The sequence below is a fragment of the Canis lupus genome, chromosome 9, assembly GCF_048164855.1.
Source record: "Canis lupus baileyi chromosome 9, mCanLup2.hap1, whole genome shotgun sequence".
Lineage (NCBI taxonomy): Eukaryota > Metazoa > Chordata > Mammalia > Carnivora > Canidae > Canis > Canis lupus.
Genome location: NC_132846.1, coordinates 63,551,299 through 63,579,056, shown reverse-complemented (window position 1 = coordinate 63,579,056; position 27,758 = coordinate 63,551,299). Strand labels below are relative to the sequence as shown.

General features: G+C 57.0%; 1 protein-coding gene across 18 annotated transcripts in view; it reads left to right on the top strand.

Annotated features, from left to right (window-relative positions):
* Positions 1-27,250, top strand: part of GPR68 (G protein-coupled receptor 68) — a 28,487-nt gene extending 1,237 nt beyond the window's left edge. Inside the window, exons 1-4 of one of the 18 annotated variants that reach the window (XM_072839695.1) lie at positions 7,650-7,837; positions 10,481-10,541; positions 17,617-17,845; positions 23,934-27,250. In XM_072839695.1, the coding sequence (XP_072695796.1) occupies positions 24,063-25,145 (1,083 nt within the window). In that variant the 5' untranslated portion in view covers positions 7,650-7,837; positions 10,481-10,541; positions 17,617-17,845; positions 23,934-24,062 and the 3' untranslated portion in view covers positions 25,146-27,250. The other 17 variants (XM_072839693.1, XM_072839700.1, XM_072839699.1 and 14 more) reach the window with 17 other exon arrangements.
* Positions 27,251-27,758: the final 508 nt, after the last annotated feature.

Genomic DNA, 27,758 nt, shown 5'->3' with positions numbered 1-27,758 from the left:
TGACCCCTGGGGCTCCTACCTGAGGGCAAAGAGAACTTCTATTCTGAAGAGGGGATGGGGACCAGGGCCCCCTCCCCGTCCACTACGTGGGGGCAGCAGGGAGAGGCCACCATCCATGCCCCATGGTGCAGCCTCCCCCAGTCGTGTCCTCTCACTGCTGTCATCTCTCCTCTCTGGCCCTGATGGCACCTGGGTGGCCCCTCGGGGGCGCAATGCGCAGGGTGCCCTGGGGTGTCCCTGCTGTCCAGACCCCGACATGGGCACCGAGGCTTCACAACGGCTCCCCCCACTGCTCCCTTGGCTCCTGCCCCTGACAGCCCCCTGGGAGCCCAGCTCCCCCCTGGCCCCCACCCTCCGACAGCCCCCAGGGAGCCTCCTGCCCCGCATGCCCCCCCCCCCCCGCCCTCTCAGGCCCGCAGCACAGGTGGAGGCTGTGCGGGCCGCTCCCTCTGCCTGGTGGTCTCTGCCCCTCTCCAGGCTTCTGTCCTTCCCACCTGAGAGGCGCAGGGAGCGGGGGGGGGGGGGGGGTGCGACATGCTCCTGCCCATGCAGATGGACCCCTGGGCGCTGTCTCTGTAGCACCCCCGACCCCCCACCCACCACCCCCCGCTCCGAGAACGCTCTTGGGAAGTCTCAGCCTCCCAGGGCTCGCCCACCCGGGTTTGCAGATGTGTGTCCGGGTGCAGATGAGGATGTGGAAGTCACGGGGGGCGGAGGGGGGCACTCAGTGTGGCCGTGTTTGTCTTCAGCTGGACCCCAGTGCTCAGCTCCAGGGCAGGAAGGAGAGCCCCCCACCTCCCAGCCCCCGACCCACTCATAGTTCTGTTACACTTAACTACACTTATTTTTAAAAGGAAATTGTGTCCCACTCGCTGAGCTGGCACATTAGCACCCTCTGCCACTGAAGGCAGTTAAATAAAATCAAGAAAAACCAAGCAGTGTTGGTTTTCAACTCAGGTCATAAGCACCTGTCGCCTGCAGGGCACACCTGAGGCAGCTCCCTAGTTTAGGGAGATTAGCGAGAATTAGGAAGTAGAGACACACTAACCCCCAGCTAAGACCTTCTCCTCAGTGCAGTAAAACAGGTTAAGAGAGAGTTGGATGGGAAACAAGAAATACATGGCTGCACTCCTGCCAGCGAGCACCTACTGAATACAGAGCCTAAGTGATACAGAACAAGCCTTCTGCTTATCAGCCCCTGAAGGGCCACTTCCTCTAGGAAGCCCCCCACCATGTGCCTCCTCAGCCAGCTGTACTTCTGCTCTAAGGGTTGTCGTGCTTTACCTCATGGGTATTGGCTTCCATCCCAACCATAAGTTCCTAAGAAGCGCTACCAGGTCTGGGGCACTCACTTCTCTATCCAGGTGTCCACCCCTGGCCACGGGGCCTGGAGCCCCAGTGTTGAACAGATATGTGAATAACGGGGTGACCTCCTTGACATTGGTCCTGCTGGGCCCCCTCCGGCGATGCCTTTCCTTCCTCCTCCTCCTATCTGCGCAAACCCTACACCTTCCACCGGTCCTGCTCGAGGGTCTGGCTTTTCCAGGAGGAGTTTTTCAACCCACTGAGCCCAGGCCGAGCTCTCCTGCTCTGGGATAGTCAATCCCTGGTGCTCCCCGTGCCCCCGGGACGGTCCGTGCCATGGTCCTATGTGGTCACCACCCCAAGCAGTATGGTGACTCCATGGATGCTTAATAGCTCCTGTGGACTGATGGGCGTGGCCCTCCTTCCAGGGTGCAGGTGTGGGGTGTGGGCTGGGGGCTGGGCGGCTGTGTGAGGCCCCGGTGCAGCTGCACCAATTATGAGCTTAGGGGCTTAGAACAACGCAACTTAGTCTTACGGTTTTGGAGGTCAGGATGGGCCTCGGGCCGCGGCCACAGTGGAGCTTCTTTGGAGGCCTCAGGGGAGACCCCACCTCACTTCCTCTGTGCGTCTAGGGGCTGCTGCCTTTCCTGGTTGGTGGCTGGCTCCCATCTTCAAAGCCGACTGTTGCTGGTTGTGTCTTTCCCCCCATGGAATATCCAGAACTCTCTCCCCATCTCAAGATCCTTAAATGAATCATCCCTGTTGTTGGTAGTTGTTTTTCTTTAAAGATCCATTTATTCATTTGAGAGAGAGAAAGAGAGCAGGGGGTGGGATAAGCAGGCTCCCCCTGAGAAGTGAGCCAGACGAGGGGCTCAATCCCAGGACCCCGAGACCACAACCTGAGCCGAAACCCGGAGTCCAATCCACGGAGCCATACCGGTGGCCCATTCCTTTTTTCTTTTATTTTTTTAAAGATTGATTTATTTGAGAGAGAGAGAGAGCAAGCATACTCTGCTGAGAGTATGGGGAGGGGCAGAGGGAGAGACTCGCAAGCAGACCACCCCCCCTTAAGCTGAGTGCAAAGCCAGACACACGATTTGATCTCATGACCCATGAGACCATGACCTGAGCCCAAACCAAGAGCCAGAGGCTCAATGGACTGAACCACCAGATGCCCCTGCCAAGTCCCTTTTGCCATGAAAGGCAACATAGTCACAGGTCCCAGGGATTGGGACATGGGCATCGTTCTGGCTGCCGTTGTTCCGTCCTGGTGGTCAGAGCGTGTTGTGGCTGGAGGTGTATTAATGGCCACTGAGATTTACTGAACACTCACTGTGGGCCAGGCACTGTGCTGAGCACCTTCCACACCACTCTGAGGTAGGTGGGAGCCACTGTCACCAGCCTCACCGCGCAGGTGAGACACTGACAGATGAAATAGTTCGGCAGAATAGCAGAGCTGAGATTTGCACTGGGCAGTCTGGCTCCACCGTGTGCATCCTCCTAACCTTGGGGCCACACGGCCTGACACCACTCTCACCTCCAGTCTACCTGCCAGGATACAGAGCCTGGGAGAGGCCAAGTCGAGAAGTCACGTTCCAAGGCCCAGCCAAGATTCAATCCATAAGCAGGAGGCCCAAAGCAGAGGCCGGCCCCAGCCTGGCCCACCCTATTTTGGTCGGCCAAGCCCCTTTTGTACCTTCCCAGCAGAGTCTGCTCTCTTTGTACCTGCTAGGTTGGGCCTCTGGTTTCTTGAGAGCACTTTTATATTTCATTCTTACACAGACCTTCACTAGTACCCTCATTTTTAAATGAGGAAAAACAGGCACAGGGAGACTGCAAAACTTTGCCGGAGCTCTCCCAACCAGAAAGCTACGGGTTTGGGATTTGAACCCAGACGTTCAGATGTTCCCCCCAACTCCCGACTGCCTGAGCCTGAGCAAGCTCAGCCTGAAGGGGTGCTCCAGAAGTCTGCGGTCTGGCCAGGCACACAACAGGGTTTCCCCGGCTCGCCAGATGTGTGTGCTCACACTTCATCTGGGCTTGTGGTCCCTCCCCACCAGTCTCAGAGTTTCCTGCCTTCAGGTGGCCACATTAGTCACACTCTGTCTGAGAGCCGAGGTATGAGTGGGAGAGGAAACAACCCTGTGTTACTCAGGTCAGTCTGATTAATCAGTTCAGGCCCAAGCCTGCTAGAGTGTAGCTGATGCCAGGAAATGATAATTCTCAGAACAACCAACTTCTTGCTGCTTGAAACTGTCCAGGGAGGCGCTTGACTCCACAGTGGCAAGCGCTTCTCAAAAGGAGAGACGTATGCTCCAAAATGAGCAACCAGGAGGCTCACCGTGACAGGAAGCTCGGGACCGAGGAAAATCTGCAAGAGGCAGAGGGACTGAGCAGGGGCCACGAGGGGCTGGCGCCAGAGCAGAGTGAGAAGCAGGGACCTTGTTATTCAGGGGATCCAGGCAGAGTTCCTCTGAGGCTGGCCAGCTGTGCTAATTAGAACAAACTGGGAAAACAGTCATTTCTTAAAGTCAATCGTCTGTGCACATTCTAAACCATGTGCATAGTCTTCCCTTAGCATGTGCAGTGGAGATGCCCCCGGTCGCCCACTGGGGTCGGTCAGGGTCTGGCGGGAAGCAGAGGCCCAGCCCGGTGGCCGAGCCCAGGGAACACAGGGACGCTTTGCAGAGGGGTGGGCAGGGTTCAGGGAACCGGTGCAGGACGGGGTCTCAGGGCAGCCGCACTGCCCACGCGGGAGGAAGGAGAGCGAAGGGCAGGGCAGGACTCCCGCAGGAGCTAATGGGAGGCAGCCAACCTGACGGGACTCTGGCAGGGGATAAATACCCCTTCCCCTCCCCTCTCTTGCCCTCCTCTGACCTCAGTGGGTGCTTCCCACTGGCCCAGCCTGGGGGCGAGGGAGGCGGGGATCCCACCCAAGCAGCAGGATGGAGGCAGGTGGAGGGTGGATCGGGATGGATGGATAAAAAGTCCTCAGCTGGGGCAGCCCGGGTGGCTTTGTGGTTTGACGCCACCTTCAGCCCAGGATGTGATCCTGGAGACCCGGGATCGAGTCCCATGTCAGGCTCCCTGCACAGAGCCTGCTTCTCCCTCTGCCTGTGTTTCTGCCTCTCTCTCTCTCTGTCTCTCATGAATAAATAAATAAAATAAAATAAAAACAAGTCCTCAGCACACTTCCGGCCCGGGTGCGATCACCTCTTTCATTCATCCTTTTGCCATTTCTGAGCACCTGCAGGTGCTTCCCTAACCAGACACAGGGGAATCCAGATGCTGAGACCAAAAACCCATGAGAGACTAGAAAAGCAGCAGTGGACGTAAACGTCACCTGGGCCAGGTATGGAGACATTCTGCCCGCATCTCTGGAGTCCAGCCCGTTGTGGGAGATGATTGCTATGGGCAAGAAAGCCGGTTATTAGTGCCATGTCTCAAATCAGCATTTCATGAGCATGGGCCATAATTTGCCATTCCCTAGGACCAGGAACGTTCTGGAAAACAATACATGCTTCATTTTAACTTAGTGAGCTGTTTGTTGTTTGCAAGGCCAATGCCCGCTTTTATTTACAAAAGAATGAACCCTGCCGCCCCTGCCGAGGACTCGATGGGGTAACACCAAGAGACACAGCAAAGTCTAGCCCAAAGGTGACATTGTAGGCAATGCGATGCCTCTCTTTGCTTCTCTAAATCGAGCATCTTTTTTTTAAGATTTTATTTATTTATTCATGACAGACACACACACACAGAGAGAGAGAGAGAGAGAGAGAGAGGCAGAGACACAGGCAGAGGGAGAAGCAGGCTCCATGCAGAGAGCCCGACGTGGGACTCCATCCCAGGTCTCTAGGATCACGCCCTGGGCTGAAGGTGGTGCTAAACCGCTGAGCCACCCGGGCTGCCCTTGAGCATGTTTTTGAGGGGAGCACGGCCAGAGATGCCGACCCTATATTCTACAGGCCAAGTTGGGATCTTTAAGTAACAAGTGGGAGGTGCCATGCTGTTCTCATCTCTAAAAAGTGGAGCCTGAATCCAAACGGAGCTCATGTTAATTGGAGAGTATTGACACTTGTAAAAGGATCTGTGTTTGGAGGTCTGCAAGGAGCCCGAATGCTAAGAAAAGGCAGGGAGAGGGGGCCGCCATCTGATAAGTTACGGTGTGTATGCCCCCCCCCCCAAGAATCGTGCATCACGGCAGCCCAGACAGGATTCACTTTGTAATAAACTGTCTAAACGGCATACGCTGTATGTACCCTCGGGAGCTGGGGTCCTGGATTTGGCAATTGGTGATAGGCTTTACAACACCCCACCTCTCTCCTGGGGAGCTAGGAGGATCATTGTTGTCAGAAGCAGCTTCAGTTAGGAGTCTATTCAGGTCCTGGTTCAGACACTCAGGATTGAGTGGCCTCGGGTAATTCGCCGAACCTCAGTTTCCTGATCTGTAAAGTGGAAAGGATAAAACGCCTTGTTCGAATTCAGAGAGACACCGGGCATAAGCGCTAGGGACACGGTAAGAGACTCATAAAGAGGGTCTGTAGAGGGGACAGTAACAGCGAGCCTCCCTTGAACCCAGCACCTGCTAGGTGTCAAGCTGAAGGCTTTGCATGATTTAGTCATGAAATCAACCACCTTTTGAAGCCGTGCCCCCATTTCGCACATGAAGAACTCGGTACAGAGGGGTGGAGGGACTTACCCAAGATCACCCTCCCTGCTGCAGGTAGCAGAGCTGGGACTCAAACTAGGCACCCTGGCCTTTGAAGGCAAACTCTTAACAACTAGTCTCAGGGTAGCGATCTTTAAGAAGCAGATGTGCGTTTTTATGGCATGAATAGTCAATCCAGAAAACTCCCATCTGTGAAGATTTTGCAAGAAGGGGGGGTTTCAAAATGAGGACCCTCGCAAGGGGCTGATGCAGCCTCTGAGAAGAGCTGGCAGGGAGGTGCTTGCTCCCCCGCCTCCCCGGCCTCCCCAGCCAGGGCATCTTGCCCACTGTCCATGTCCCTCCAGAGACTCACTGAGGGGCTGAGTCACAACATGGGTGACCTGGAGTCACCCAGAGGGCTTAGGAGAAGGTGAGACGTCCATTTCTCTCTGCCTCCGCTGCCCGCTCTCTGGCTGCCCTCCATCCTAACCTGGGCCCAGTGGTCTTGGTGACCATGGCACAAGATTCTGCACATGCCCGCAGCAACCCTCCCCAGACACTCATTGCACAAGCAGGAGCTGGGTGCTCCTCCCCCCCTCCCCCGAACTAGGCGCTGGGCCAGGACTGAGTGTCCCGCAGAGGGATGCTGTGTGCCAGTGACCCCAGTGCACAGTGCAGAGATGCTGGGAAGGGGCCTAGCTGGCAGGGTACAGACTGGGGGGAGCCAAGAAAGCGTGAGCAGGCTCTAAAGACTGGGGCTGGAGTGCAGGGGACAGGGACAGGAGTGCTTTTGAATGGGGGCAGGGGGGGGGCTAGAATTCAGGTAGGCAGCTGCGGAAGAGCAGAGCACACAAGGAGCAGCTAAGGGTAGCCTGGGGCGGATGCTGGCTCTGGGCTCCCCTGCCTGGGTTTGAGTCTCTGTGCCTCCACCTATCACCTGTGTGACCTTGGGCTTGTTCCTTGGCCTCTCTGTGCCTCATCCCCCCATGGGCGGCACGTACCCAACCCATTGGTGAGGATCAAATGAGCCTTGTGCCACTAAGTGCTTCACACAGTGCCTGGCACACAGTAAGTGCTCAAGTGGCAAGCCTGGCTACTGTCACTGCTCTGGGCGTGTGGGGTGCAGGGCACGCAGAGGGCCATCAGGCCTCCCTGAATTCTCAGCAAACCGGGCAGGACGTCCTGCTGTTGTGCGCACCACCCGGGACCCGGGGCACCCAGGCTGGGAGGCACCGGGGCAGGGAGCCTGGGCGCAGGAGCCTAAATGCAGACTCCTGGGCGGCGGGAGCGGAGGTCAGGGGAGGTGGAGGTCAGGGAGGAGGGAGGCCCAGGGCAGCAGCCCCCAGGGCGTCCACCCGAGCCGCAGATGCGCGGGCGCCCAGGTTGTGGTGAGGAGCAGAGACAGGTGCTCCGCCGACTCTCCTGTCAGCCTACCCAGGGGTGTGGCTGAGGGGGACCCTCGTCCTCTTGCGGCCAAGGCCAGTCTGAGCCCACACGTGGCGGCTCCGGAGCTTGTGCTGGGGACGCGGTGGCGGCGGGGGTGGGGTGGGGTGGGGGTGGGGGTGGGGGTGGGGGTGCTGTGCCTCTGGGGCAGGTCTGAGCGACTGCGGTTCTTCCTGGCAGGCGCCTGGCCTGTGGCTTGCGGTCAGTGAAGGGCAGGGCAGGGCAGGGACTGGCAGGGCTGGGTGTGCCGGCCGGGGGTGGGGGAGATGGGGGAAATCGCGGCACAAGGAGGAGGAAACGGCCCCGCCGGCGCTCCCGCCCCGCCCCTGCCAGCAACCGGAGGACGCAGCGCCCACCCTGCCTGCTGCGCGCCGGCCCCAGGCGGGGGCGCGGGCCAAGCGTGGGGTGACTGCGACCGGCTGCCGGCCCTCCACCGCGCAGGTACGTGCCCCCCCAGCCGGGCTTCTTCCTGTCCCCACGGCCGTGGGGGTCCCCAGAGCACAGGGCTCCGCTGGCGGACGGCGGCCTGGGGCCTCGGCACCGGCGGCCACTTCTGCGCCTTCCTGGCGGCGCCGCGGGCCGTGGGTCCAACCAGGTGTAGGTGCGCGGGGCGGGGCTAAGGTGGGAGGGGACCGCGGGGGCGGGGAGGGGGCGGGGGGACCGCGGGGGTGGGGGAGGCGGGGCCAATGCGGGAGGGACCGCGGGGGCGGTGACGGGGGCGGGGCTAACACGGGGGCGGGGCTAGCGCGGGAGGGACCGTGGGGGCGGGGCCGGCGCGGGAGGGACCGCGGGGCGGGGAGGAGGGCGGGGCTAACGCGGGGGCGGGGCCAGCGCGGGAGGGACCGTGGGGGCGGTGACGAGGGCGGGGCTAACACGGGGGGGCGGGGCCAGCGCGGGAGGGTCCGCGGGGCGGGGAGGAGGGCGGGGCTAACACGGGGGCGGGGCTAGCGCGGGGAGGGACCGTGGGGGCGGGGCTGGTGCGGGAGGGGACCGCGTGGGCCGGGAGGAGGGGGGGCTAATGAGGGGGCGGGGCTAGTGAGGGGGACCAAGTGGGTGGGGCGGGGCCAGCGCGGGGGCGGGTAGGGGCGGGGCTAGCGCGGGAGGGACCGTGGGGGCGGGGCCAGCGCGGGAGGGACCGCGGGGCGGGGAGGAGGGCGGGGCTAGCGCGGGGGCGGGGCTAGTGCGGGGACCGCGTGGGGTGGGGGCGGGGCCAGCGCGGGGGCGGGGTAGGGACGGGGCTAGTGCGGGAGGGACCGCGGGGCGGGGCTGGTGCGGGCGCGGGGTCGGGCCCGGCGAGCGCGGGGTGGGGGCGCCCAGCGGACGCGGGGCCTAGGGGCTGCGGCCAGGCCCGCCCGCTGTCTGTGCCGAGCGCCCGCGGGCCCGGCCCCTCCGGGCTAGCGTGTGTCTGCCCGCGGTCGCTGCCTCCGTGGCCACCCGGTAATTACACACCAGCACACATGCGCGTGCACGCACTCGCACAGAAGCTAACACCTCGTTTCCCGGAGCTGGGCCAGCACAGGTGGCCCAGAGACTCGCGTGGCCAGGCCTGCCTTTCCCAGAGCCGCGCCGCGTGCCTTCCGTGAAGGGCAGGTGTCGGGACGCTGCAGGGCTGCCGGCGATGGATGGGGGGAAGGAGCTGGGGAACAGCGATGCGGCGGCCAAATGGCACAGGGAGGAGGTTGGGGTTTAGGAGGAGGGCTAGAGGACGGAGCCCTGACTCGGAACCAGAGACTGTGTGACCCAGGGCAGGCAGGTCGCTTCCTGTGGCCAGGGCTCTGTGCAGAAATACCTACTGGCTGCGGCCACCACCTGAAGCGGTGTGAGGACAAAAGAGATGCAACAATGGTCCGAATCTGAGATGCTGTGATTGGTTTTGCCCCCACCCCCACCCCGCCTTGCACACAGGTGAGCTTCTTGTGCTTAGCAAGATGCCACGCTGGAGCAGTGTGGGCGCAGTAGATCCGGGCCTCTGCCGCTGAGAGCCATTCCAGAGCCAGATGAGGGCGGTCCAGGAAAGGCTCAGCCTTTTCTCTTATTACACCTATCACTGTAAGCAAATCAGTTACTCTGTTTTTTGAGCCTCGGTGTCACTTTCTGTGAAATGGGCATGATACTGGAGCTTGCTTCCTAGGCTTGTGAGATCATGCAAGTGAAGATCTTGCCTTGAGAGCCTTGCGGTTCCCCCTAAACGTTAGCTATAAGCTGTAAATATCGTTGTTACCCTTGTGTCGTACCCATTTGGGGTACAGTGCACACTGTAGGGAGAGAAGACTTGTCCAATAGCAATCAGCAGAAAACACATTTTATCCCTCCTAGCTGACTCGTCTCAAACAAGCCACCTTTCCTCTCTGAGCCTTAGTAGCTCATGGAAAAAAATGCAAATTATTTATACCCATCTCACGAAGTTGTTACAGAAATTAAAATAACAGTATGAATGAATCCAGCACGTGATAAGCCCTTTCCTGATTTTGAAGCAAAAGAATACTTGCATTCCAGTTATCTACTGCTGTTTAACCAACCACTTTGAAGACAGTTACTTAAAAAAAACAGCACTCATCTATTTTGCTCAGGAATGTGCGATCTGGGCAGGGTTTGGTGGGGACGGCATGTCTCTGCCCTTTGCACCACCTGCCAGTAGGGCCCAGCTAGGGCAAGAGGATCTTCTTCCCAGATCCCACACTCATGTGACAAGCCCCGGATCCTAGCCATCAGCTGCAACTGTTGGCCAGGTTCTTTGTTCCTCTCAATGGGGCCACTCCATGAGGCTGCTTGGGCCTCCTCACAGCATGGCACCCAGGTTTCAAGAGCAACTCTCCCCAGTGATGGGAAGTGGGAGCTTCCAGTCTCTTCAGACTTGGACTCAGAAACTGGCATAATGTGGCTTCCACTTTATTCTATTGATAAAGTAATAACAGAGGCCACCATGGTTCAGGAGGAGGGGACTTGGGCCCCTTCTTTTAATGAGAAAACTATCAAATAATTTCCAACTATCTTGACTCTACCACAACTTGAAAGCCTTCCCTTGTGCTTTTGCCTTTTTTTTTTTTCTCGGTGACGCAGTGACAAATTAATTTAACTTTGCAGAGAAGACCAGCAGAGATCCGGACATATCCCTCACTTGGGCCTTATCACAGAGCCTGTTTTGGTGAGTATCCCCTTCCCTGGGCCTGATTCCAGGCTGACAGGGCAGGCTTGCTGTATTGTGGCTTCTCTAGTGTCTGTTTCCCCGGAACCTCTGAGGTTTCGATCACCAGTTCTGCCAACCTCTTGTCTTTAAAACAGGAGGGAGAAGCCAGGAGGAGGGTAATTTGGATTCAGAGAAGTAGATTTAGCAGGTGGCCCAGGCTGAGTGTAACGAGCATCTATGCAGCTCTCAGTTCTCTAGAGAAATCTGTTTTTCAAGAGGGTTGCTGCCTGGGTGTTTGGAGTGACTGTTGTCCTACATTATTAGGTTATTAGCTGATGGGTTGGAGTACCGTGGGTGGGGAGGCAGGAGGCCAGAGAGGGCTGCAGGCCCCGGCGAGTCACTATGGCAACCTTCAGGTCTGTAGTTTATGCTTTGGCTCCAGCAGGAAGGCTGTCCCAGACAGTGGAGACCTTCTCAGAGAGACCAAAGTCTCTCTCTTCAGCCGTAGGTTTCCACTGTACTGTTTTCGTACATGGTCACCCACCCACATTCTCAGAGTTAAAACCAACCCTCTTCCTGTTGCCTTATCCCAGAGCCTGACTGTCTGCCCCAGTCTATTAGCTCCTGACTTCACTTTCAGCCACACTGGGCTACTGAAAAGGAATGGATTTTAGGTTCATTTATTCAATCGAACATTCAACACATTTTTGTTGTGCATTTATTTTGGGCCATACCACATCCTCCCTGAAAACAGACTGAGCTCCTCCTTCCTCATGGGGCTTACTGTCTAGAAGGGGGGATGGACACGATCAGATAATCATACAGATTCCCATGCATTGGATTGGTAATTATGAAAATATACTTAATTTAGACTTGACTCGAATAGCAGTGCTGCCACGAGCCAGCCCTGTGACCCTTGGTCTCTTTGGTGGTGAAGCCAGGATAATAATATTTACCTTTGAGGGTTGCTGTGAGGCAACATCAAGGCTCTGGGAGGCACAGCACCTCACACATAGTGGTAACTCAAAGTATGGAAGCCCCCCCGCACCCCCCCCCCCCGCACCCCCCCCCCCCGCCTCCTCTTGTCCACACCTGCTTATTGTTTGGAGCTCACTGGGCACCTGTGTCTGTAGGAGGAGCCCTGGCCCCAGCTCCCTGGCAGTCACGGCGGTGAAACGCCCAGACCTCATCTTTCAGAGTCTCAAGTTGGCCAAGGAAGGACAAAAAGAACCCAGGGAGGGATAGGTGGTGGAGGTGGCATTTGGGCTGTGGTTCTTCGACTTTGGTGTGGGTCAGAAAAACCCAAAGGAGTCGCTCAAAGTGCAGGCTCTTGGACCTCATCCCTGAGTGACTCTGATTCAGCAAATCCAGGGCAGGGCCTGGATGCAGGTTTCCTGAAGCTCATCTGGGAGACTTGCGGGCAGCACTGAACGGAGGGGGGATTTGGCCTCAAAGATTAAGGAGAAGAGGCAAGCAAATGGGTGGGCCATGTTGGGCCTCAGAGCAAGGGCCGCTGGGGCCTTCTCTCCTTCTTCCCACTTCCACCACCTGCTGCCCATCCTGCCTGTCCTCCCCTCTCGGGGCCCAGCTCCAAGCCCACCCCTGCCCACAAGCTCTGTCAAAACTCACCACCCCTCACAGGTGGCTCTACTGATTGGGCCACATGGCTTTGGTTCCATGGCACTCCCTTCTTGCTTCCTGTTAGTCCTTGTCCTGGATTCAGGGTGGGGGTGGGAGACCATGCCCAGGTATTTGCTTCCTTCCTTACCTCCTCCACCCCGCAGCCCCTCACTCCAGCTGCCCCCACTTCCAGTTATCAAGCACTTATTAATGCCAGACCCTCAGGGAGCAAGGTACTGGGCACATGGGCCTACAGGAGAGACAGAGACAGGCCTGGCTCAGGGGCCTGGGGGCCTGTTAGAAGTGCAGAAGCTCAGGCCTCACCCAGACCTACTGAGCCACAATCTGCACGTAAACAAGATTCCTGGGAAATTCACACCAACATTTGGGAAGCGGTTGCTCTATAGGGTTTTTAATAAGTGCCACATGGCAGCATGGTCGGCAGAGTAATGCTCCCCAATGACATCTACGTCATATTCCCCGGAGCCTGTGAATATGTCACCTTATGTGGCAAAGGGAAATTAAGTAGCAGATAGAATCAAGCTTGCCAATCAGCTGACCTTTAAATAAGGAGACTGTCCTGGGTTATCTGGGTGGACCCGGTACGATCACAGAGGTCTTTAGAAGTGGTGGAGTTGGGCAGCAGGATCAGAGTCAGAGGAGATGTGAGGCTGGAAGCAGAGGCCAGAGTCACAGCGTGACAGGGACTCAACCCATCACTGCTGTCTTGGGAGTTGAAAGGGGCTGAAAGCCAAGGAATGTTGGAAGCCTCTAGAAGCTGGAGAAAAGAAGGAAACGGATTTTCCCCTAGAACTTCCAGAAGGAACGCAGACCTGCCAACACTTTGATTTGAGCCCAGGGACACCAATGTCAGACTTCTGACCACTAGACTACAAGACAAGGAATCTGTGTTGTCCTTACAACACTAGGTTGGTGGCAACTTGCTCCAGCAGCAACACGAAACTCATACCATGGTCGAGAGTCTTTGGAGTCAAACAGCTCTGCTCTTTCCCAGTGAGGGGACCCCGGGCAGGTTCCTAGCACTCTTGAGTCTCCATTTCCCTATACCTAGAAGACGGGCATAACCGTGCCTCACACGGTGGGTGCAAAAGTTAAAACAGGAAACATCTGAAAGGTGCTCATACCAGTGCTAAGCTCATGCTCCCCAAATGGCAATGACTACATTCCTTGATCCTAAGTGGTTCCCACCTCTTCCCTGACTCCACCAGGGCTGTGGTGCCAGGCGCTCTGGGAGGTTCTCTGCTGGTTCTTTTCTTGGTCCTTGAAGCCGCCTTGACTTCACACGTGGCCATCTTTGAACCTGCAGCAACATGGCACCTTGCATGGGCTCCTCTGACGTAAGCCTATGCCAACGAAGAAGGCCTGGGGAAGGCCAAGGCTGGCCTTCAAGACACAAGTCAGGAAGGTCCCTGCCGTCAAAGATGGCTCATGATAAGATACTTCTTGTACTTGTTAGAGCCCTTGGGCAGCCTCCGAGGTCTTTACCCCAACTAGCCCCAAACTGGTAGAGTAGCCATGGGAACGAGGTAGCGTACCATAGTAAACACCTCACCAGGGCCTGCCCTCCCTTTACTCTTTCTAGGGTAAATCACTGTATCCTGACTAATGCCAAGAACCTACTAGGTGCTGGACACTTGTGGGACCTCATCTCCTTTGGTTCTCATAGAAGGCCATTGGTCAGCAGCTGTGCCATCTCTCAAGGTCACGTAGCCATAGCCAGACAGTGCCATTGGACCTGTGCAGTCTGGCCCAGAGCCTGTGCTCTTATCCTTCATCCCGTGCCCTTGGGTTTGCTGCCATGTACTGGAGGTCTTGCATGGGGCCACCAGCCCAGGGTGGACTCCACAGTCCTCCATCTGATTTTCAGGTTGCCTGGACTTGTAGGAGCAAGTGGGTGCCCAAGAGCCTTGTGGCCTATGGTCCTGTGGCTCAGAAAAGTCCACCAGCCCTTCAGAGCCAAGGTCCTCGGAGTAGAGGTCTATGCTGGGGGCAGACAGGGATCCCCAGGGCTCAGACTGACGTTCTGGAGGTTTCCATTCTACTAGGGGCCCCACAGTGCTTCCTGGCTGTTGTTTTGGAGGGCTGAGAGAGGGACAGGTGGCAGGCCTGGCACCGCTTTGGCCCTATGTCTTTTCCGGACGGAAGGGGCCACCAAGGTGGACTCTGGCAGCCCCTGTGAGGTCACCGTGCCCCCAGAGCTCAGGCAACCTTGCCTTTCACTTAATTCCCTGCTCTGCTCAGTGGCTGCTACAAGATACTGCCACTCTGGGCTTGAGAACAGGAAGTGTGAACGGGGACGGGGGGTGGAGAGGCCTCTCTTGAGGCCATGTTTTTATTACAAACTCATTACTTTGTACTTAGTTGTAGGTCTATTTCGTGAGGTTTGGGGGAGTCGAAGTCATGGGATCCCGAGGACCCCTCAGGCCGCTGCTCCATGCATGGTGTCATTACAGTTCCTAGTCCTTCTTTCTTGTTTTAGGTTAAAGAGAAAATTTTGGCACCAAAGTAGAGCACAGCATGGGCTCCTTTTTTCTCTTACTGAGTGGGTGTCTTAGAGGATGTGGGCTCAGCTGATTTGAGTTGATCTAGAGTAAGCACCAGCCCTCCACCTGCAGTCGCAAACTCCTCCAGGGAGGAAGAGGGGCTCTCCGGCCCTGCAGAGAGGAAGGCTCCCCACTCCAGGTGAGATGCAGTCCATATGGCTTGCAGAGGGGAGCAGCTCCTGGGGCAGGGGTCCTGGGGGGTGGAGGGTGTGCAGTGTGGTCAGTGGTTCCTGCGGGTGTGGCCAGTCTGTGCCTGTGTGCCCTGTTAGGCTGGACCACCCCATCGAGACAGCTAGAGGCATCCGCCAGTCGCCAGACACTCACTAGTAAGTTGACCGGGAACTCGTCACCCACCCGTTCCTTCCTGCGACAGGAGGGAATGCCAGCCACCTTCCACGGCTGGGGAGCATGTGCGTCTACACACGCACTAGCACGCCATCATGAGGTGCAGCCTTGTAGCAGCTGACATAGAAGCATTTGCTTGGAGGGCCCAGGCCCCACAGAAGGGGATTTTTTTTCCTGAGACCCCTACCGATATAGTCGCCCCGAAAGACTAGAGTGATCCACCCTCCGGAGAGGGTGAGTCCCACAGATCACCCATTGGGGCGAGCACCTGCACTTGCTTGGGGACCCCCATGACTGGCGGATGTTTGCTCTCTGGCTCCGGCAGTCCTCCCCTGAGCAGCTTCCGAGAAGATGATGTCCAAGGGAGGAAGCTCTACCAACCTAGCCCAGTGCCGGAAGTCAGCAGCACGTTTCGAGAACGGCAGCTCTATCCTTTAGCTTAAGGCCCCGGCCTAGGGCCTTTGCCCCCTCGTGTGTCTGTGTGTGTGTCTGACTTTCCCCGCTCGTAAAACGAGGGAGCTGAGCTGGGTAACCTCCAGGGTCCTTTCAATTCAGCTGCACTGAGAAAGTTCTATATGTGGTCCTGAGAGATGGAGGACCCCACGAGGCCTGAGCCCTGCTGGCTCCCTGCTCTGGGCCACGCTGCTTCCAAACACTGACGCTTGCCTGATTCCTAGCCCAGAACCTTCCTCTGGGGCCCTGGCTCTGCTGGCCTGCAGAACAGGATCCAGCTTGCCTTCCCACCACATCGAGTGCTCCTCCACCTGGCTGCCTGCTGGAGTTGTCCCGAGACCTTTTAAAAACATTGGTGCTCGCACCTGGCCTCCAGAAAGTGTGATTTAATTCCTGTGAGGTAGGGCCGGGGCAGCGGGATTCGTTTGTGTAAGCTCCCCAGGTATTTTCTTAGGTGAGGTGTGACCCACTGACCCACATGTTGGTTCTCCGCGGCGGAACCAGTCTGGGGACGCGAGTGTAAATCATCTTCCCCTGCCCTTGCCCGTGGCCCGGCGTTGCTGCCAGTGTCCACAGTAGATTCCAGCTGCCTGAACGGCTCAAGCAGGGACCCCAGGGGCAGGGGTTCAACATCCCGCAGCCCCTCTGCTGGTGTCCTGTGGGTGTTCAAGGTGGTCTGGTGGGTGGGCTCCTCCAGCATCCCCCCCCACTCCCCGGGCCTCCTGCCTCTGACTCAGGCTTCCCCATCCGGCGAGGGGTCGCCCTGCCCCCCGTGGGAGGAGGATACGTGGAGGGAGCACTCCCCCGCTCCCATCCCTGGCTGGGGAGTGTTCCTCGGCAACCGCCCAGCCTGATACAGATCGGAGTTCACATGATTCTCCCTCGGCTCCAACGGGCAGCCTCCAGCTGGGGTTTTCTAAGCCCGGGCTGGGAGGTGTGGTCTATGGAAAATCTCCGAGGGGAAGCCCAGGCCGGCTGCAGGGCGTCCGCCAGTCCCCGCAAGGTGGGTCCAGTCTCCTCCCCCAGGCCTCCCGGAGCGGCTGCGGGGAGCCCGGCTGTTGGAGGTTTGAGGGCAGAGCCGGGTGGACAGAGAAGCCCCAGGTCCGCTGGGCTGCAGCTCCCTGCCTGCTCCTCCCGGCCGCCCTCCCGGGGTCTGCAGGCTAAGCAGGCGGGGCATCGTGCCAGCTGTGTTCAGACGGAGGCGCATGACTCATGAATGGGTCGACAAACCCATTTAGTAGCTAACGATCCGCGTTTTAGAAAACCTAATAGTGATGATCCGGGTGCCCGGCAAGTAGCAGGGTGAGTACTGCTCCGGGGAAGTTGGTTTCTCCGGCTGCTCCGGCCGCGTGCTTGCGTGTGCACCCTGCCTGTGCGTGCTCGGTTACAACGTCAGGTGGGTTCTGACGGTGGCTTGTGGTCACAAGAGCTGAAAAGGGAACCAACTCGTGCTGTGGTGCCAGGTTCGGGATTTGGATCCACCCAGCTTACTGTGGGAACCTGAGCCACCGGGTTCTGCGCAAGGAACGGCAGTGCCAGCCCCACTGGCTTCGGGGCCACCCACCTTGGAGGCAGTTACGAGGGTTGTAAAGGTGACACTGTCTCCCTGCCATTGTTGCTGGAGGGAGGATATTTATTTGGGAGCAAGGTGGGGGAAGGAGGGCTGTCCCAGAGGGAGGTAAGTGTGAGGCTCTGACCACGTGCGTCGGGAAGGGCGCCGAGGGGCAGGGAAGCTGGGCCTGCAGGAAACCCGGGCTCGTGGGTAAGTGCGTGCGAGCGGCCCTCGGAACAGACGCGGGGATGAGATCACCGTCTACACGGCCGCTCAGTGCCAGCGGCAGGCGCCTCCGCCCTCTGGCAGGAACGCACGACACTGGCCTGGTGTCCAGGGGGCGCTTCCTTCCTTCCGGGACTGATCTCTCCTGGTGGTTAGAGTCCCAGGAGATGGTGCTGAGGCGCGTCTGTATCCAGATTCACTTTCAGGTGTTGGGCTGTCTTGCATATACAGCCTCTGGCTTCTCAGCCTGATGATGAGGCTCGGGGTGGTGGGGGGATGCGGGGGCCCTTGTGTCGGTTCTCTGCCCCGACCCCCACTGCTTGGGCATCTGCAGGACCAGGTGCACACGGGGTTCTGCTGGCGGAGGGGCCAGCGCAGGCCTCAGCCCGGGGCGTTCGTGGGGCATCTGAGGACTGGGGCTCGGAGAAGCCCCGAGGTGGACGGTGACACTCGCGCTCAGTGGTAATCGTGACAGACGGAACGAGAACGTGACGCGGAAGAGAGCCTGGGCCCATCTGAGTTCAAAACCTGGCCTGCTCCATCATGACTCGAGTCCTATGCAGGTCAGTTCACCTGTCTGAGCCTCAGTTTCTTTGTCTGTAAAATGAGCCCCGGTGAGAGTGGTGTGGAAAGAACGTGTGCACACAAGTGCCTCCGGCCAGCGGAAGGCTCTCTGCTGATGTGGCTTGGCTCTGCCATTCTGTCTGGGTTTTTCCATTTACATATCACTTCTGCACCCACTGTGTCCCCTGATTTATGAGGAGCAGGTTTCCTATGGGGACCAGGTTGAGAAAGGACACCCCTGGCAAGGCGTAGTTTCCACCCGGGGGTACCTTGGGAAGCAGTAGAAGGGGAGGCTGACTGTGATGATAAGACCTGGGTGATCTGGGGATCCCTGGGTGGCTCAGCGGTTTAGCGTCTGCCTTTGGCCCAGGGTATGATCCTGGAGACCCAGGATCGAGTCCCACATGGAGCCTGCTTCTCCCTCTGCCTCTCTCTCTCTCTCTGTGTTTCTCATGAATGAATAAATAAAATCTTAAAAAAAAAAAAAAAAAAGACCTGGGTGATCAAGCTGGAGTCTCTGACCAGCTCCGGAGGCCAGAGCAGGTGCCAGGCTGCTGGAGGGGAGGCCACAATGAATCTTCTTTCTTACTTTTCTATTAATGATATGCCTGCTGTCCCAGCACCCAACCTCAAAGCCACCCATCTAGCTACTCACCCATTCATCCATCTGTCTGTCCATTCACTCACTCATCTATCCATCTACCCCCTCATCCACCTGCCCCTCCGTCTGCCCACCCACCCACCTGCCTACCTCTCCACCTCTCCATCCACCTATAAATAATTTTTGAGATCTCAGGATCAAGTGCTGAGGAACATCTCAGATTTGTCCCTGACTGGGCTCCCCGACCCTACCTCCCTTCTAAATAGTAGTCAGTTTCTCCAGGTTCTTGTCTCCTCTCTGGCCCTGCTTCCTCCTACCTAGACCCTGTCATGCCAAGCTACTCTACCTAGACCCTGTCATGCCAAGCTACTCTCGGTTCTCCAAAAGTGCCAATTACCTCTCTCATATTCAGCCTGTTGCACACATTGTTTCCACAGACAAAAACCCCCCTCTGCTTGAGCAGCCCTTCCCCCTTCTTCTGTCTTAGCCTAACTGGCTGCTCAGGAAGGCTTTTCTGGCTGGGTCAGGGTACCTCCTATGAACTCCCTTAAAATCCCATGCTCTCCTCGGGAGCTGGTTTCACCTGTCTTCACCACTGTCCCAGGAGAGGAAAAGCAACTTGAGTTACACTAAGTGACTGTCTAGCGCAATCAATGGCTTCCATGCAACAGATACTCAATAAGTATCTGTTGTGTGAATGGATAAGTGAATGAATAAATGGGTGGATGGATGGATGGATGGATGGATGGATGGATGGTTGGGTGGATGCGTGGATGGGTGGATGGAAGGTTGGAGAGCCTTTGAAGGATTTGAAGTAGGAATGATTACATTAGATTTGCATTTTAGAGGATGGCTTAAAGGGCGGTAAGAGGGAGCCAGAAAGTCCCATAGGAGGCCATTGTACTGATTCTGAGGATGAATTCCTGACCAAGCCAATCTAGAGCATTGGTGAGGGAACAGAAGAGGAAGAGACTGTTGGGGAAAAATTTAGGAATTGAGAATGCTAGAACTGAGTAATTAATTAGATGCTTTGGATGAAGATGAGGAAAGAAGCCAAAAGCCATTCAAAAAAGCCATACCTGTGGGCAGGTAGAGATGGGGGCGGGGCTCACTGAGCAGGTCCAGTGAGGCAGCAGGATGCTAGTTATGTCCACTATCCACCTGCTGGGAGTCATCAGAGTACAGATGGGGTTGAAACCACAGGGGCATGCTGTCCCACAGAGGATGTGCGTGGAGTGAAAAGTACAAGCCAACATTAAATGTGAGTGTGAGGGATGCTCACGGCACCACCGTACCCTGTCTCAGGTGATAGCTCCTGTTCTATGAGATTGGAGGCTACCTGAGGGTGGGAGAAACAGAGAAACTGGACTCTTGGGCAAGCCACCCCATCTCTCTGGGCCTTGGTTTCCTCATCCCTAAAATGGGGGAAAGAACAGGGCTGTTGGGAAGACAGGGGAGGGCAGACATGAAATGCTCTGTAAACCATAAAAGATTTGGCAAATATGAGGCATAAGTACCCTGACAGTTCTGGTCACTATTTCTCGAGAGACTGAAGCAGGTTACTGACCTTCCATGGGCTGTATCCTGGCTCTGCCCACAAGGTTCTGCTAGGTTTTCAGTTTCCCTCTCAGGCACCTCTGCTCCCCAGCTTGGGAATGCATGTTATCTGGACACTTACCCTGCCCCTTACCAGGAGCCAAATCGCAGGCTCCGTGGGCCAGCTGCCCCGACGCCACTAGGAGCGTGAGGCAAACTCCCCAGCCCCACCCCAGACCCACTGACTTGGAAACTCTAAAGGTGAGGCTCAATAATCTGTTTTAAACAAATCTTCCAGGTGACTCAGAAGCACCCAAGTTCGAAAACCACTGCTGTGGAACACCCAAATCCTCTTTTCTTGCTACAAGCAAACGTAGGAGGTGCTTTAATCTAAACATAGTAAATGTTTCTTCTTGGCCCTGCAGGCTTGACTATTTTTGACTTTGGTTGCCCAAATTTGATTATTGCTGGCCTAGGAAAGAGGGACAAGCTGTTGCCCTGGCACCCAACCCCCACGTTCCACGGTGCAACACCCACCCCCCCCACGTACACTCACCGCTAGTAAACAATAGGCTTCAGCCTGGTGACTTTCAGTGAATTCCTAAGACCTGAGAGCACCTGTTTTTTTTTTTTCCGCGATGGCTCCCTTCGCCCTGTTTTGTTGGCACCTGGGGGTCTGTGCTGATGAATGATCTTATCTTCTTCTTTTTTTAAGATTTTATTTATTTATTCATGAGACACACACACACACACACACACAGAGGCAGAGACACAGGCAGAGGGAGAAGCAGGCTCCATGCAGGGAGCCCGATGTGGGACTCGATCCCAGGTCTCCAGGATCACACCTTGGGCGGAAGTCAGGCACTAAACCGCTGAGCCACCCAGGGATCGATCCCCTGAATCTTATCATCTTGCGGGTGGACTTTATCTGGACTGCAGAGCACCTGAAATAAATGCAGAGACAGGCGCTGTCCTGGGCAGGTGCTCCTGGGGACTGTCGGGGACCTGTGTGGGCTTCTACTTCCTCGTATGGAAGCCAGCCAGCCGTTTGGCCCCACAGGGTTGGGCTTGGGATGCAGGGATAGGAGGGGTGGTGAGTGGAAGGTGAGTGCAGCCGAAGTTTGATGCGCTGGGCTGCTTGCAGAGTTTTGGGGTTGTGGGGCTCAGCCACCCCTTTCCCCTTCCTCTCACCATGAAAACATATAAGCAAACCCAAAAAGCAAAAAACCAAAAAACAAGAAAATGCCCTTGTGCGCTGTTGATGGGAATGTAAAATGGTGCAGCTGCTGTGGAAAACAGAATAGCAGTTCCTCAAAAAATTAAAAATAGAACTACCATATGATCCAGTTATTCCACTTCTGGGTATCTACCCAAAAGAACTGAAAGCAGGGACGCAAATAGATACCAACCTTCCATGTCCATAGCAGCATTATTCACAATAGTCAATAAGTAGGGTAGAAACAACTCAAGTGTCCATCGACTAATGAATGGAAAAACAAAATATGGTAAATACTTGCAATAGAATCTTATTGAGCCTTAGAAAGGAAGGAACTTCTGTGATATGTTGCAACATGAATGAATCTCGAGGACATTTCTTCGCTAAGTGGAATAAGCCTGTCACAAAAAGACGAGCCTGGAACTGTTTCCCTTATACAAGGTCCCTAGAATAGTCAGATTCCCAGAAATGGAGAGTTGAGAGGTGGGTGCCAGGAACTGGGGAGCAGAGGAGGATGGGGACTTAGTGTTTAAATGGGACGGAGTTTCAGTTTGGGAAGAAGGGAGTGTCCTGGAGGCGGCTAGTGGTGCTCGTTGCACAAGTCTGAAGGTCCTTTGCATCGCTGACCTGGGCACCTAAAAATGATTAATGTGGTGAATTTTATGTTATATAGATTTTTTTTTTGTTATATAGATTTAACCACAATTAAGAACAAGAAGAAGCACTCCCCCCCACCACCATCACTGAGACCCCAGGCTGTGTCCTGGGGAGGAGGAGAGCTGAGCCCCACTGGGAGGCCTCTACTTCTTGAGGCTGAGAGGTTGGGAGTGAGTCTCAGGTGGGGGAACTGGCTGGCAGGGGCAGGGGGAGATTGGACCTGGAGCAAGGAAACCTGGTTTCTTTATTTTTTCTCTTAAAGATTTTATTTATTCATGAGACACACAGAGAAAGAGGCAGAGACACAGGCAGAGGGAGAAGCAGGCTTCTTGTGGGGAACCCGATGTGGGACTCGATCCCAGGACCCCAGGATCACTCCCTGAGCCAGAGGCAAACGCTCAACTGCTGAGCCACCTGGGAGCCCCGGGCCTGATTTCTAATGCATATGCTTCCTCCCTCAGTCTGGCTCTGGGCAACCTTGGTTTCCTCACCTGTCAAATGGGGAAGTGGCAATCACTCATTCATTCCAGAAGTGTTTGAGGGTGCCCGTGAAGAGCCAGACACTGTTGGAGGCACATGTGGCCTCGGCCTCTTGGAATTCAGAATTTGCGACCGTGGAGACTGTACATTCTGAAGGCAGGGGGGTGACGTTGGTTCGTGGGTGGGGTGAGGAGAATCTTAGCTATTACAATGATGTGTCACCCTTCAAAGGGCCACAGCACGTAAACAGGTGTGTCGTGTGTCTAGGGCATTAAAATTTCATGGAAAGGAGGCGGTCAGGGGGAGCAAAGTGTTTAATGAGGCCTGCTGGGAGGATGATTCTTAAATAGAAAAATTGAAAAGTCCTGATTTAGATGCAGTGAGATTTTTCAGTGGAGCCAGAAGGTTCAATCAATAGAGTAGCTTAGGGGGTGCCTGGGTGGCTCAGGCGGTTAGGCGGCTGCCTTGAGCTAAGGTCGTGATCCCGGGGTCCTGGAGTCGAGCCCCGGGTCAGGCTCCCTGCTCAGCAGGGAGTCTGCTTCTCCCTCTGCCCTTGCCCCTGCTCATGCACTCTCTCTCTCTCTCTCTGTCTCTCCTGCTCGCTCTCATAAATAAATAAAACTCTTTAAAAAAAAGTAGCTTAGGGCTTTCATTTTGATAGACTAATTTCTAATGAGGACTTACAACAGAAATCTTTATTTTGTCTTGTTCAGACGTACCTGTATACATAGCAGGCGCCTTCTCTTTGTTAAATTCTTGACAACGTGAACTTCTCACGAGTGTAAGACCACCGTCTCTTCCCCTGCCTCTTTGCCTCTAGCAAGACAATGCTGTGACTTTGGCATCCATCCTTTTATGGGGCCCTGACACTGACCCAAGGGCAGGTGTTTCCACGCCCACATCACAGACGAGGATGTGGCACTCAGAGAGGGGGAACCATGTGCACAGCCTGGACAGGGCTCACCCCGGCCGGGTGCTCGTGTCTGAGGACCTCGCCTTGGGTCCTCAATTCGACGGACAGGTTGTGAGGCGGCACCTCCTGAGGAGCGCCCCGGAATCGAGGCAATGCCCCATGGGAAGCACGGTCTTTGTGTCTTGCCAGAGCACCACAGGACAAGGCAAGGTTGGGCCTCTTTGGGGCTGTCTGGAAAGGCCCCCAGAAGGGACTGTGGCCTCAGTGTTCCTGGGAGCAAGTAGGAAAAATGTGAATGATGCCTAGTGTGGTGGCAGGGAGAGTGGCTGGGGCCCTCACTGTGTGTGTGGCTTGAGATTGATCTTACCTGGAGCGTCGCGTGGAGAGAGGGGGCCCGGGAGGAGTCTGTGCTCCCAAGAGCTCCCAGCCTTGCTCGCTGCCCTGAGAGACCGGGGGAAATGAATAAGGGATGGGGAGCTGGGGAAGAGGGTTAGGGAGGCAAAAACCATGGTTGAGTGTCTTAGTGTGTGACCAAGACCGTGAACCGGACAGTCTAGCTGGGTTGGCGTTGGTCCATCTTCTCAATTAAGGGAGACCCTGAGAACAGCACCTGACCCACAGCAGGTGCTACATAATGGTAGCTGCCCTTACGTATCCTGAGCCTCCCCTGCCTTTACCTTTCAGGGGCTGGTCACCCACCGCCGAGGAGGCCCAGCCTTTGCCCAGCTCCAGCCGCAGCCTCTGAACACGATGGCAGTCGAGCCCCGGGCCGGTCCCTGAGCCCCTGAGCGGGGAGGCCCCCGAGGCCCGAAGATGGGGAACTCCACCGCCGAGAACAACTCCCTGTGCACCATCGACCACACCATCCACCAGACGCTGGCCCCGGTGGTCTACGTGGCGGTGCTGGTGGTGGGCTTCCCGGCCAACTGCCTGTCGCTCTACTTCGGCTACCTGCAGATCAAGGCCCGGAACGAGCTGGGCGTGTACCTGTGCAACCTGACGCTGGCCGACCTCTTCTACATCTGCTCGCTCCCCTTCTGGCTGCAGTACGTGCTGCAGCACGACCACTGGTCGCACGGGGACCTGTCCTGCCAGGTGTGCGGCATCCTCCTCTACGAGAACATCTACATCAGCGTGGGCTTCCTCTGCTGCATCTCCATCGACCGCTACCTGGCCGTGGCCCACCCGTTCCGCTTCCACCAGTTCCGCACCCTCAAGGCGGCCGCGGGCGTGAGCGCGCTCATCTGGGCCAAGGAGCTGCTGACCAGCGTGTACTTCCTGATGCACAAGGAGGTGGTGGAGGACGAGGACCGGCACCGCGTCTGCTTCGAGCACTACCCGCTGGAGCCCTGGCAGCGCGGCATCAACTACTACCGCTTCCTGGTGGGCTTCCTGTTCCCGCTGGGCCTGCTGCTGGCCGCCTACCGCGGCATCCTGCGCGCCGTGCGCCGCAGCCACGGCACCCAGAAGAGCCGCAAGGACCAGATCCAGCGGCTGGTGCTCAGCACCGTGGTCATCTTCCTGGCCTGCTTCCTGCCCTACCACGCGCTGCTGCTCGTGCGCAGCCTCTGGGAGGCCAGCTGCCAGTTCGCCAGGGCCGTCTTCAACGCCTACCACTTCTCCCTGCTTCTCACCAGCTTCAACTGCGTGGCCGACCCCGTGCTCTACTGCTTCGTCAGCGAGTCCACGCACCGGGACCTGGGCCGCCTCCGCGGGGCCTGCCTGGCCTTCCTCAGCTGCGCCGGGCCCGGCCGGGCCGGGGAGGCCTACCCGCTGGGCGCCCCCGACGCCTCCGGGAAGAGCGATGAGCCCGAGCTGCTGGCCAGGCTCCACTCGACCTTCCAGACCCCGAACTCGCCCGGAGTCGGGGGGTCCCCCGTGGGCGGCTTGGCCTAGCCGGGGGGTGGCCCACCGTCGGGGGCCCCGTGGGGCCTGTGCTGGCACCGCCCGCGCCGCTCGGCCGGGAGCCAGAGCCTCTTTCCGCTGCGGGGGATGGTGGGCCTGGGCCGCGGCGAGACCCCTCTGGTCCCAGGGAGCCTGCTGCGGCTTGCTGAGCCCGGGGGCGCGGGGTGGGCCCCGTGGGCTCCCGGGTGTTGCTGGGCCTCTGGGGAGGCGAAGACAGTGAACTGTCACCTCCGGGAGGTTCTCCAGGAGAAGCTGGGGAAGGGGTGCGTGTGCAGAGTGAGGACGTGAAGGGTGGGGACCGGGAGATGGGAGCGGGTACCCGGGTGCGCACCTGCCGGGACCTGCCAGTGCCATCGTCATGGATGACGCCTGTGCAGACGCCCTGGAGCTTCCCGAGGACGTGACACATGTGGCTGTACGGTCGTTAACATGTGGGCCCCAGTCCTCTGCGGAAAGCTGACCGGCGGGGGTGGCATGGGAAGGGAGGTGGGGAGGCGTTCGGGCCCTGGCACTGCGTGGGGGGGACAGTGCAGGGAGTGACGGGAGAGGACGTGCCCAGCTCCAGGAGAGAGTTGAGCGGATCCCCCAGGCCCGGGAACTAATGGAAGACAGATCCCGGGGCGCCCTGGGGCTCCCTGGGGCCATGCCTGTGGGCCTTTTAAACAGCCAGTACTGAAAGCTCAGGGTAGAGGCCTAAAGCCAGCGTGTCTCACGGAGTTCCCAACACACAGTCTAATGAGTTTTCCGTTTCCATCTGCCCAGAAGCACTGGACACGGAAGCCGCTGTGTGTGTGCACATGCGTGTGTGCACGTGAGTGTGTTCATGGTTAAAATGCCAGGGTCTCCGTGACAGCTGTGTGCCATGACACTGAGGCGAGGGTTATGTGCCTGCTGGCAGCATTGCCCCCCCCCTCCAGTTCCTGCCTCTGTCCCCTGCCACACACCCTGTGGAGTGTCGAGCCGGTTCAGAGGGGCGCGTGGCATTCTCTCCGTGTTCTCACATACAGCAAAACAGAACAGAGACACGTTCTCCAGCATCTCTCAGCTCAGAGGCCTGGGGTTAAGCTCCCCAGTGGTTTAATAGCCCCTGGGACAAGGAGAGGAGGTGGCTCTGGGCTTGCCCTCCCTCCTTGGTCCTCCAGCGCTGCCCCTCTGCCAGGGGCCCTCCTCACCACCTGGAGAGTGAGAGTGGGCCCGTGGGGCCACCTGTAGCCCAGGGGACTGACTGCCATCTTTTGTTCTGTCCTGGAAGGCTCAGCGCGGGCTCATCTCTCCCACAACTTTGTGCCTGACGGCGTTGAGCCTCCACCCTGGTGAACATACCAACAACCAGAAGAACTTCCTGTTGCTCCAAGGATCTGTCCACCTTTGTGGAAAGTGCTAGCCCTTCAGATTTCCTGGTGGGCGGGCTGGGGCCAGCTCTGACTTCCCTCCGAGTTCTGGGATTCAAGCCACCCATGCCCAAGGGGCTAGGTGGACTCGAGCCTTGGGAGGGGCCAGGGATCAGGAGATACCAGCTGGTGTCCACAGAACATTTCTGGAATCTCCTGAAAGGAAGGCCAAGGGGAACATCTTCTTGAATCTCTCTTCCCCTCTACCCCCATCCTTCTCTAAAAGGTAGAGTTATCCAGAGTCTCTTACCCTCCAATGAGAAGTACCGAGAGGCTGGATGTGCCCAGGGAAGCGGCTTTGGCTTTGAGTGGGTAGCCCTACTCTAGCTCCTTATGGAGAGCCAACCATAACCCGAGGAGCTTCTCTTCCCCTTCCTGGAGAAGGAAGTGACCGGATCTGAAGGTGGCCGAAATGGCCACACTGCCAAGGAAAGTCTACCCAGCCCCAGCTCAGAATCCGAGTGGGGCAATGGTACTGGTTGAGGCCTCCATGCCTCCTCATCCCAAATTTCCCCCTATTTTGACCTTAAACGTGGGTGTCCCCATTGGGATGGACTGGGATGAGCTGAGGGTGGTTTCTTTTCCTATCAAGAGTTGTATTTTTGTATTGTCCTCTCTTTTATGCCAAGTATGTGTGTGTTGGACTGTGCAATGGATTTATGTAGCAAACTTGAGTCTGCAAATAAAGTAAAGTAACCAGCCACAGCTGGAGTGTGCTGCAGTCCTTATGGGGAAGGGGGGTCTTTCAACACCAGGGGGATCTAGAGGGCTCTGTGAAATACCCAACAGAGTCAGGAAGTTCCAGGGATTGGCTTTCTTAGGGAAAACTCAAACAGAGAAATTAGGGTATTTGGCCTTGGTTACCCAGCAGTAACCAAAAAGAATGAAGCCCTCCAGTGAAGTTGGGTTTTCTCTCCCTCCTCTTGAGACTCAATCAAGTATCTTTAGCTCTTTAGCTCATTGTTGCAGATCCACTCTGGGACTTAATTCAGCCCCCTTCCTTTTGAGGACAGAGCCCAGCCCTGTGATCAGGAGACTATCACACCCTCTGAGCCCTATCTCCTCCCAGGTCCCTGTTCCACACGATGAGAAAAGGCTTGATCAGACCCTCCACCTTCCTCGTTAGGGAAGATTGCCAAACTAGAAAGACGTGTTGGAGTCATCTCTTGGGGCTGTCCTCTCTGCTTGGGCTTTGTCTGGGGAGAGTCACATT